Consider the following 12,627-nt stretch of genomic DNA (forward strand, 5'->3'; position numbering starts at 1 on the left):
CAGGATTTGTGTCAGTGTCACGGTTTTGGTTTGACTGAGGTATGAACTAGCGGCCAGCGTGCCCCCTCCAAGTTTTCATTCTGTTTCAATATTGGAGAAAAAAGTAAAAAATACGCACAGAATGCACATTTTTCGACAAAAAATGTTAAAATTTTATTGACGGGTAGCCCCCCGTCCCATTTAAATAGATTATACCATATTATATCGGTTCTGAGAGAAGGAGCATGTCAAAAGGTTACGCCCCAAGTAACGACAATCCTAACTTCAAATTCTGGATCCGGCCCTTGTGTGAGTGGTGTTCGTGCATAAAAAGCATAGTTTATATAATTGTTTACTTTGGTTGAATGGATCATATCAACACTTCTTACGGCTACGGTATTAAAATACACCACAACGTATACAAATAATCCAAAAACCGATAACGAGCCCTCGATTTTACCACGGACCTATAGGTCCATGATTTTACATTATTGGGGCGTCAGTTGCGGATCCGTGGTCTAGTGGTAATACACTTGACTATCTATCCAGAGATCGCGGGCTCGATTCCCCGCCGCACCACTTAAAATATATAAATCGTCTTCCGGGAGGGACGTTAAATTAGGTCACGGCCCGTCTGACAGTGCTACATGTATTCACTTGCGCCACAGGCGTCTGACTCATTGTTTGTCTTTATTTAATGCCTTTGATATACGAGAAAGAAACAAGGTATGTAACTCAAACTTACCAGATTTCACGGTAGAGTCCAGTTTTTTTCTTCAAATTTCTTAATCAACATAGAAACAATCCAGTTTTAAATAGGTGACATGAAAAGAAGAGTCAATGCCCTTTACTGAAATGGTATGCGATATTTTGGTTTCTTTCTTGTATACATATCAAATGCATAACATATCTTCAGAGGAGTTGTTTACCTCATCATATGTACCCAAAATGATATTATTCAACATTTAAGAGACATACAATGAGTCAGACGCCTGTGACTGGCGCACGTTAAAGATTCTGTCTGTGCACTATGCTCCAAAAAGACTAATAAGGCTAACAATCTTATTGGAGCACTCGCTCGGAATTGGCCTTGTTCGAGTGCATGTATAAATAAATTTACACACCCACCAAAATTGTGGCATTTTGACAGGGGGGTTATTTGACTAAGTACCATGTCGACCAGCCCCTGTGATGTCGACGATAAACATTCATGAACAATTGAATAACGACGACAACGACATGTTGTATTCGTTAATTTTATTACAGGGGAGACTACTCCTATAAACCCAAGTGGCGTCAAAAACAAAGTCCACCTTGTGAAAAAGTAAAATAATATATATTTGAGGCATTTGTTACCTTAACATTCACGGTAAATAATTGAATATCTGGTCAATTTAATAATTCCAATACAAATGAGTTGGAACTGATTGGCGGGTTTTGCCGATTATTTCCTTTCTAATTAGTGTTCGTGATTCGGATATAACTCCGGATACGTGCTTAATTATTGAAGTATATGTTATGCACCAGTCAGTTGTAACCACGGCCCCCACAGGTCCGGGGAATAGCGGGGACTTTAACTTTCGGTCCAGCCAACCCCGGGTTAAATCCCCACCCTGCAGCGACGAACTGATGGTCAAATCCCCGCCAAATGACCCCGCACCCCAGGGACCCTAGGTAAGGCCCATTCCCAGCGGCTACCAGACAAATCGGCCCCTTACCAAATCGGCCCCTAGCTCAAACGGTTACCTTATCGGCCCCTTACCAAATCGTCCCAATCCCGTAGACGTTTCGGCCCCTGATTACCGAGACATTTCGGCCCTTATTTTTATTTTATTTTTTTTATTTCTAAATAAGTAAAAAACATGTAATTTCAATTTTTTATTTTAATAGACAAACCTATATACATGTATACAAAGGTACTGTATAGATAAAAATAGATTTAATGAAAATATCTGTATACTTGAAAACATGTAAAGATTTATTCACGAGATGTTTTTATAAAACGAAATAGAGTTGAAGAAGAAATGTTTAAACTTCATTTTTTTCAAATAATCTTTAAATATTATACATAACTATGTTGCTAATATTATGTATAATGACATGTCCATTGTCTAACATCAGTCTTGACCAAACACCTATCGCCCGCCGTAGAGGGCACCAACATTTTTCAGGAACTCCTCGCAGGTGACCTTATGCGAATCGTATAAGTCCCACTCATCCATGATCCTGGCGTTGATGTCTCTGTAACGCTCTCGATATAAGTTATACATTTTATGAGATTCAGTTATTTATATTCAAATCAGGTAAGGATGAAAAAACTACTAGTATTATTAATCTTATATTTAATACGTATGCAAATCCATACTGGCTTAAACGGTGTTTTTTATGGCGAATTGTCACATTCCACAGAGGTATCAGGCGTTGGAATTATGACACTTTGTGTTTACATACCGTAAATGACTGGGTATTAGACGCACTTTTTTCCCTCAGATTTTGATGCAAAAAATTGCCTGCGTATAATATCCAGTAACAATTTTTTGAACTTTTTTTCTGAGGTCAATTTCAAGCCGGGAGTTTGTTTAGATTTATGTAGAAAGGGATGTTACTCGCGTCATATTGATCGAGTATATACGGGTTAAAACGGCAGTTGAAGATCGGGATACGGTATATCGTAAGACGTTTATAAATAAATAATTTCAACAAAAATATTTTTCGATTAAAGTTACCGTAATTCACCTAAGAGTTCGGACACTCTAAATATTTGGACACCCATAATTATTTCCCAAAATAATTTATTTTGCGTACCTAATTTTTTGGACACCCAAAGGACATCAATCATAACTTTCATAGTTACCAAGTTTCACAGACGAAGATTATTGATTTTTATCTTTACAATGCCTGGCTAGATTACCTAACCGTATACACCACTGTGACAATTTAATTAGTTACTACCCATCCTAAACGATTTATTGCCTGTTGAAAAGGAAGTGTGATATATTAATTTGAGGATTAAACAAACAACAAGGGCAATCAAGGGATTAAGAAAACATCGACACGGCATGTTTGTAAAACGATCTGCCAATAAGCTTTCAAACTTGTACCACACTTATAGACTCTATGAAGCAATAATCGTACAGTTATACATTAATCCTGCATAGCAATGTCCATGCTCTCCACGAGATCCTCGTGGGTATAACTGTAAGTTATGTGACGTCACACAGTGTGACTCTTTGATCTGAAGCCGATAGAATGTGTTTATTCAGTTCAGTGCATGTATAAAATGGTATTTTAATTAGGCGTAATAAATAAGTTTATGACCATTGATTACTACGGATAAATTAATAAGTGGTAAAAAGCAAACATGAAGAAAAAAGGCAGGTTAAACAAACATGGAAATAAAATGTAAAAATGATAATTTTCTATGTATTCGGAGAGCGAAAAAAATTAATTTATGGTGTCCGAACTCTTGTGAATTACGGTATTCAATATTATTTTAAATAATAAATTGAATTAAACAATAATCAAACTTACATATAAAAAAGCAAAGATGGGCACTGTCAAAATATATTTTGCATAACATAACTTCATTCTCAACAGTATGGTTGTAGGGTTTTAAAGATAACCATCGCCATTTTCACGAAAAAAATATTTTTTGTCACTGTCAACAAACATGGTGGCTGAAAATGCCGGACGATTTTGACATTTTTTCTATGCGTCTTTTAACCAAAAACATAGATTAAAAGTTTTTTTCTCGGATTTTTCACAGATTTTTTTCCCTGCGTCTAATACCCCCTATCGTCTTATACCCAGTCATTTACGGAACTTATAAATACGTCTACAAGGTTTGTTCCGACTTTCCCAACCGCTAATTCTCACACTTAAAGATTAATACCAATTATCTCTTCGCACCTCAAACAGAATATTATTTCACTTTTTTATTACGGATATATTGTTTTACTCTTTTTAAAATGCATATTTATTGTATAATATCTGTAGAACTATCAAGTTGTCACTTGTTTGCAATTCATATCTATTAAACAAACATGTTTTCCTAATTATGTATAGATGAAACACTAATTGCTAAAAATAATAATTAATAATTATTCTGGAGCAATAGTATGCCACACAGATAACAAACTAATGGTTGAAACGTAAAGGCATTTTAAAAAAACCTTGCTTAAGCATAAAACGCATATATGTACGTATGGCATGTGGCAATAACATAAGTTCTATTGTATCATAAGTTTGATAAAAAATATTGTGAGAATGTTATCGATATTAAGGTATAATATAAAAAGGTAATGATTTCGGTGTTATATATACCGCAAGGTTCATGCTGCGTGGTACATACAACACAAAACGAGCAAGAATATGTACATCGCGTATGTTCTAAGGCTCAACAGAATTATGTTTAAACACGTACCGTTTATGATACAATAAACATAACAAAGAAACATAGGAAACATTTTATACTAGGGAATCACATTAGTCAGACACGCGTTTAATCAGGAATGATAGCAAAATAAAAACCACGAATGCCAGTCCAGTGTCAATGCTTTGATATACCTTTGGCGCCACGTGCATTTTAATCTAAATTATATGAGTTATGGGAGTATTCGGCGGTAAACATAGCCATACATTTTCTTTGAAGTCTTTAATGATCAATTAATAATTAACATTTATAACATATAAACTTTCTTAGATTTTCTAACATTTTATATTAAAATCAGGGTTAATAGTTATTTAGATTTTAATTATATTTTTATATCAGTCCTATCAATGTTTTTCATGCATATTTGTCTATTTGTAAATTTAAAGATTTTATTTACAACTTATTTACAGATCTCATTTACATTTATAAGACAACCTACAATGTTTTTCTTTATACTCAAGATAAAAAATAAAATAAAATTAAGGGGCCGAAATGTCTCTGTTAAAAATCACTAAGGGGCCGAAACGCCTCGAGTCATTTTAATTAAGGGGACGAAATGGCAGGGCCGATTTGGTAGTAGGCCGATTTGGTAAGGGGCCGATTTGTCTTGCTCCCTTCCCAGCTATATTTTGCGCGAAGACAAAACCACCCCATTCACTCGGCACTGCGGGGACACATGAAAGTTAAAAACACGGCCCATTTCCCTGTATCCCAGGTACAACCCCGGACCTGGGGGGGGGCCGTGGTAACAATTGCCTGGGGCATTCCATTACTTAGTATTCGTCTTATTGCACGTTGATAAGTAAAGGTTTTTCCATGTTTTGACAATTTTATCATAGTGAATTTATTTATATAGTGTGATTTTCTTTCTCTATTTTTGAAAGAAAACAAATTTAAAGGGAGTGTACACCAGATTGGCACCAAAAAAAATTCTGTAATGAATATCAGGACAATTCTTTAATAGAATGTGTTACGCTTTGATATCATAATAGTAAAAAAAAGTACCATAATGTAAAAAAAAAATTGTGTCGTGTCGTATTATTTATTAACTATAGGGATGATAGATAAAGACTACTATGTAGTTTACGATGTTTATTCGACGCTAGCTAACTACAGACTGCTGATAAGCCTGGCCACTCGCAGGTAGCCGATATCATATTACAACATGTCATATCATATTACAACCTGGTTTGAACCTGTGTCGCCAAAATTGCAGTCGAGCGCTGTATCCACTGAGCTACGAAGGTTTACTCTAAACAAGCTATATACCTAACTTGGTAATATTATGTGATAACATCCCACTAGCCAATCACGCATAAGGAAAGAATTCTACTAGGTAGACATACCCAGTAAACTTTTTTAATGGAAAAATATGAAATAACTGCTAAACTTAAATAAATTGTAAACTATGTGGTACTTCAGTCAGTAAGTTTCAATGCATTGTACACTTATACCAAGTTTATGTCAGTTTTCGACAATTTTCTTTTTTTCTTGCAAATTGGTCATCTGGTGCACAGTTGCTTTAACAGCAGACATCCTGCAAACAGTCGGTTTGACAGTCATGACTGGTAAATTTGGACTTGGTCTGACTAAAATTGTAAGGGGTTCTGTTCATCTGAACAACAGTTTTCATGTTCAGTTGAAAGAAAATAATGAAGATGTAATGTAAATTTAAATACTGCTGTAAAGTTAGTTATTTTTTTAATGAAAACTTCTTTTTTTCGCCATTATATTCCCAGATAGCTATTTGTTAAATATCCTGATGTCGTATTCGGTAGAGTGTAGAGGTCAGAATGGGTATCTTGTCAACGTCCATCCCCATTTGCTGTACATTACTAAGTTACAGCTGCAGTATATCCCGCAATGATTTTGAAACACTTGAAATTAAGCATAACATTTGCGATAAACATTGCCAGGTTTTAAATGACGATTCCAAATGTCTTATCTTTTGGATCATGCTGTGCTATTACTAAGAAACCAGTTCAGTCCGAGAAACACACATGACTACAAAACCAGCCAATTATTAGTGAGTTAGTCAGAGCAGGAATGTCAAAACATGAGGATTTTAAAATTGTATTCGGACAAACAAATGTTTCTTTTGGTCTGAATTTTTTTGGAGGCTGTCAGACTCACAGATTGGCTTACCCTTTCTGAACACAGGATTCCGCAAACATGTGCACTGGGTTAAATGTTAAATGTCATCATGAGCAAAGAAGTAAATAAGTTATGTTTACGGATTCTGACAATGTTAACAATGCGCGCAGTATCATTGATTTAAATGATAATATCAAATTGATGTATTGTTGTGCCATACTGTTACATAATTAAGATTCACATTTATACAACTTGATTATAATAATTGTGACAGCATACTGCAAAAAGAAAAAAAATGCTTCTTCATGCTTATTTTGTCAGATTTATTACCATTTTATTCCTTTATATAAAAAGAGGGCAATAGGCAGACCATTGAGGAGTGAGGAATGGAACTTTTTTGGGAAAGGAATGTCTGGAAAATGGGAAAAATGCCCTTTTCAGCAATTGGGAAGTAGCTGAAATTCAACACCTTTTAATGAAGTTGAAAAAGCCCTGCTGGATGCGTCTAGTTTATTTTGTTTATAGATGCATCACTTTTATTTTGATTATTCTCAGTCAGTTTTGTTAACAATATTTAGGTATGGTATGTTTTATAGTTTCAGGTGAGAAGTTGTGAGCCCTATAACTGGATTGGATCTTTCGTTTATTGCCATTCTTCGGAGAATTCAACAAGGTTGAATTTGAATATTCGTGATTCAAGACTGTTCCAAATTTAATACATTTGGTGAAGAACATTTAACATTTTATGTTTATTTATACATTTAATGAGATACTGAACTGGTATCTTTAGATGCGTTAAACAGTAGTTCATGTATTTACATTTAATAATATCAGATTTACGTTATTGAATAAATAATATTCTTGTCTACTCCATATTCGTTTAATAATAACTTTTCTTTCATCACTTTTTCATTTCAATTGCTATTATTTGTATGAAGCTTTGAAATGTTGTTAATATTGATTAATAAACAAAAGTAAAAGAATTGTGTGCTTGATTTTGCAATAAATCTTGACCAGAAAATAACATAAAAATGTGTTTTACATTTTAGGTCGTTTGACATAGAAATTAATTTTGAGAAGAAGCGTTGCGAAGGCGAAGTGTTACTGGGAAGAAAAGACTGTATAATCCATACAGTCTTGTCTTAACAGGTGAAATCTGGTAACCATAAAGTTAGTGGTGAAAGAAGCTACAATTTCATACAAGTCATAAGTCAATATTTGCTTACGGTCTGATTTGATGTAACATATAATCATAAGCTATGTATAGATTTCTACTCTTGCCCTTATCTGTCTTTCTCTCTTGTGTACAAAATACATGTACTCGGTGCATTCTGTATATCAGAGAATGCAAACTCTTCCACTTAAATCTACATGTACCTTTCAATGTTTAAAAGTTCCTCCTTAGCAGTTACCAGCTATTATGTCGGCTTTTTATGATTATTTAAGTTCCTTTTCTGTTTAATTGAACATAATTGTTTTGTCCTTCTAAACAGAAAAAAGCCCATTCAAACTGAAAAAATATTGTCATGTTTAGAATTAAAGCAAAGATCATAAAACTAAGTTAGCTTCTTTCACTAGTTATATAATTATGTATTGTGTTCTGTTGAGAAAACCATTTGGACATTTCAGCAAAACTGAGCTAAAGGAAAAAATCAGGAGTTTTATTCCAATAGTTCAATAATGAATGCTTAAATTGCATTCCTTATTGTTAAATTAAACACACAAAGTAACATAATGATTGAGTGAAAATTTGACTTTCCAACTCTGTTAAAAAATAAATATTTCTAACTTTGACATACCAATTTCAAAGTTGGAAATATTTAAAAATGCAGCCAAGGTCAATAAGCTACATTTTTAGCTCGACTATTTGAAGAATAGGTGGGCTATATATACTACTCGTCCCAGCGTCGGCGTCCGGTTAAAGTTTTAGGGCAAGTTGGGATTTTCACTTAAAACTCCAATACCATTTATTCAATTGACTTAATACTTCACACAGATGTTCAGAGCCATCACATAATGAGGTTAGATAAATCAATATTATCTTTTATACAAAATATGTCCCCTGATTGACTATGGAACTTTGGTTAAAGTTTTAGGGCAGGTTGGGATATTGTTTAATAACTTCTATACCCTTCATTCAATTGACTTAATACTTCACACAATTGTTCAGGACCATCACCCAATGAGGTTACATAACTCCATATCCTTAATACAAGTTATGGCCCTTTTTTTTTTTTTTTTTTTTAATTTCCTTTGAAAGGCATATTTGTATATTCTTAACCACATTTTCATAATGGGAAATCAAGTTATTTGAATGACTTGTGTCATTGTTTGGGCGGGCTGGTGGGAGGGCAGCATCATTTTAGTAAGGTTTGACATAAAGAGACAAACTTGGTATTATTACATCGTTATTGTATTCTAAGTCAAAGCGGCGTAGTCGAGCGTGCTGTCTTACGACAGCTCTTGTTTTGTAAGTAAGCTCCTTCAGTAACAATTATGTTAAATTTTGATGCCTGGCTACCCCATATATAATGTTAGTATCAAATGAAAGGTAATGCTTGCTGACTCAGCTAATATGTAAAAAACGAACAATGCATTTAAGTATTTCATTATATACCCATCATGAATCCATATGCAATACACATTGCAAAGTACGGTAGTCCGTTTTCCACTCCAGTGCAATACGGCTGTATCCCACTCTGCTAATGTCACGTCATAATAAGTATTGTTACACAATATTAAATTGACGTCATAAAAACAAAAAATTAAAATGACATTTATTAAGATATATTGTGTCTTTTTTAACCAGAAAACCAGATATGTATACATTAAAAGGGTCATTTCAACTGTACTACAACAAGATGTCCTATTTGACCCTCATGGATTTTTGCAGATTTGATTCTCCTCGGCAAGCGCCTCGCGAAATCCGAATCTGAAAAAAAAACAGTCGTAACAGCCCTATTATACTTTTAAATATACAGAAAGTTAATGCAGTTTATACTTTTTATTTACTGGTTATTTCAACTGAAATCAGACTTTAAATTACCTATTTTGCTATCTTTCAAGACTGAAAATGCTTGTTTGTTATATTCCTTTTCAAATGATCACCAAAACAATATGGGGTCATCAGGCATCCGAAATTCACAATTTTGTGGAAGAGATTATCAGATACCATAAACTGAAACATTTCCTTTGACTGCACCATACTCAGACGAGTTATAAACCACTGAACTTGTTTAAATGGTTGCAGAATATTGATTCATATTCTTTCTCAACAGAACTTGTATTTCGTTTTGTAAAAGTGTTCCATTTCTAAACCATGATATTGTTCATCGAGTCTTATATACTTTGTGACAAATTATTTGATAAACTTCATAGTGTAACAGTTCTGCATGTATTCACACCCACACACAAACAAACAAGCACGCATATACACACACAAGTACACACATACACACGCACACGTACACACACGCACATACACACACACACATGACACTTACACACACACACACACACATGACACTTACACACACACACACACACACACTATCACATGCACACATGATTATTGTTTATTATAAATTATAGGTGTTATTTTAGTAACATTAAAAGTAAACATTTCAGATAAGATATTATGCAAAATGTTTGGTCTGAAATGTTTTATAATGTTGACGTTTATTACTAATGTTCAGTATACACATGTATATAGAATATATTATTGTTTTCTTGTTGCTGTATGCAACTAGAAATCTTTTATCATATGCCAGATTTTTACAACTTTTGCAGGACATATCATCGTTAATTTGAAGGGAAGAAATTCTGTAAAATAATCCGATTCGAAGGTGAGTTTTATTTTACTGTTTTTCGTTGCTATAAGTTACTGCGAGGTTTAAAAATGACGGGGTTCTGCAAACAAGGGATAGGTTGCGTTAAGGGAGAAGTGCATATTGATTGTACTGGACAGTGAGGAACATGAACATGAACAATATTAATTTGACAGCAAATGTTAAAATAATGAAAGATTAACAAACAATTTAAAAAGCAACAAAACTTTAACACATCAGAAACAATGATTCTATGTTGTTGTTTTTAAATATCTTTTGTGAAACGAAGGCCTAAAAACATATTTCAATAGAGATGTAGCCAAAATTTTCTGGTAATGTTAGTTTAAATTTTACAATTTACTACACCTAAAAGTCATTTCTTTTCTCCTAAACACAACTTTTTTCCTTCTCTTTTTACCTAAGTTGAAGCAAAAAACATGGATGGATGGGGCGCTATGTTTGATTCCAGCGGGAGTTTTGTTGGTGAACAAATGGATCTGTACGGTTCCCAACCTCAACAAACAACTGATTATTCGGCCGAGATCAGCCAGAAACGTACTGCAGGGAGTTATGGGTATGACAATGGAAGTGCTGCTAAGAAGTTAAAACCGGAGTATTCGCAGGATTATAGTCAAGATTACACCGCTGATGCACCAATTTCTTGGGATCAACTTGGCTCTGGGCCAACATCGTGGAATGATATTGCTGAGCAGCCATCGCAGCAAGATGAATATGCTCAGTTATCTGAGATTACATCTTGGGATCACATTTCGTCAAAGCCGAAATTTACTGCAGCACCTAGAGGGGGAAGAGGTGGTGCAAGAGGATTTGGGAGTGGAGATAGAGGCAGCAGAGGGAGGGGTGGTGGTGGTGGAGATAGGGGTAGGGGTGGTAGTGGAGATAGGGGGAGGGGTAGAGGTGGAAGGGGTGGAGGGAGAAGCATAGGATGGGGAAGTGATACAGATTCTTCAGGGAGTGGGCAATTTCAGGATAATTCCGGGGGAAGTGGGGGATATGGAGGAAATAAAGGTGGGAACTTCAGTAGAGGTGGTGGCAGTTTTGGGAGTAGTGGGGGAGGAGGGTTTAATAAGAGTGCTGGTGATAGGGGTAGAGGGAGAGGAGGAGCAGGTGGTCGGGGATTCAGCAGGGGTGGGGGAGATAGAGGAGGGGGAGGGACCAGCTGGGGCAGTCGGGGTGGCGGTGGAGGAGGAGGAGGGGGATTTGGAGGTAGTGGAGGTCAGTATGATTTTATTCTTATTATTAAGAACTTTTTTATTTTGTCATTATGCAATAATTGAAAAAAATGTCTATTAATTATTCTGTTTTAATTTCAATAATTGATTAGTAACTCTTGTTAATTTTCTTTCCGACTTGAACAGTTTTAGTTTAGATAATCTTACAATGATGAGTCTTACATGTAATTGATTATACTTCCACAGGTGGGTTTAACCGTAATCAAAGCTTGACCCTGATTCAGAAGGTAATTTAAATTATTTATAAACACACATAAAAATTAAAAACTATCAGTTCATCTCAATCTTAAAAGTAATTTTGAGTTGTTTTTAATCGAAAAAAAAATTAGATACTGTGATAGCTTTGGTGTTGTCTTGGACATTAGTGTTGATGTGCAATAACTTCAAACCTTAGCCAATATTTAAGAAGTTTTCAAGGGCCAGAATTTAAGATATTCCAAATATTCAAATAAAACTTTGAACTTGAACTGTGAGATAATTTTTTTTAGTTAGAAGCAGGCTTTCAAGCGGGCCCTTCTTTTCCTACTTTTCCCTACTTTTTTGTTAGGCTTCTACTTTTCCCTACTTTTTCTTGAAAAAGCCCTACTATCCGTACTTTTTTTGTAAAACAGATCGAAATAATCTAAATCTTGATTTTAATCAAAAGATATTAAGCTATTTCTAGTATTTTTGTAGGATTAGTTTGATTCGGAAGGTCTCGAGTGCTGCAAGAGGGGTTCTTTGATTAGAATGAGTGGTGCATGTTGACAAGTCAGAGACACCCCATTTCAGGTTCATCTCCTCATCCTGTGGCTAAATCCCTCTTGAAGCACTGGTTTTTAAGCAAAGATAACTACATGTACATCTCAATTGATAAATAGGTTTAGAAGTCATTTATTTGCATCTAAAAAAGTCAGATAAAAGAGCCCTACTATCCCTACTTTTTGCTCTTGATATCCCTATTTTCCCCTACTTTTTCTTAAAAATCATCCTACTTGTATCCCTACTTTTTTGTTATTGGTCACTTGAAAGCCTGTAGAAGGAAAATCTACTAAACTTTTAA

General features: G+C 34.7%; 1 protein-coding gene across 1 annotated transcript in view; it reads left to right on the plus strand.

The window, feature by feature from the left end:
* The first annotated feature begins 1,254 nt into the window (after positions 1–1,254).
* LOC128223273 (uncharacterized) overlaps positions 1,255–12,627 on the plus strand; it is a 33,492-nt gene continuing 22,119 nt past the window's right edge. The window contains exons 1-6 of the mRNA XM_052932562.1: positions 1,255–1,348; positions 7,102–7,229; positions 7,555–7,654; positions 10,295–10,350; positions 10,756–11,568; positions 11,772–11,812. Of these exons, the coding sequence (XP_052788522.1) occupies positions 10,770–11,568; positions 11,772–11,812 (840 nt within the window). The 5' untranslated portion in view covers positions 1,255–1,348; positions 7,102–7,229; positions 7,555–7,654; positions 10,295–10,350; positions 10,756–10,769. The remainder of the gene's footprint in view (positions 1,349–7,101; positions 7,230–7,554; positions 7,655–10,294; positions 10,351–10,755; positions 11,569–11,771; positions 11,813–12,627) is intronic.

This window comes from Mya arenaria, chromosome 17 (assembly GCF_026914265.1).
Source record: "Mya arenaria isolate MELC-2E11 chromosome 17, ASM2691426v1".
NCBI classification, from domain to species: domain Eukaryota; kingdom Metazoa; phylum Mollusca; class Bivalvia; order Myida; family Myidae; genus Mya; species Mya arenaria.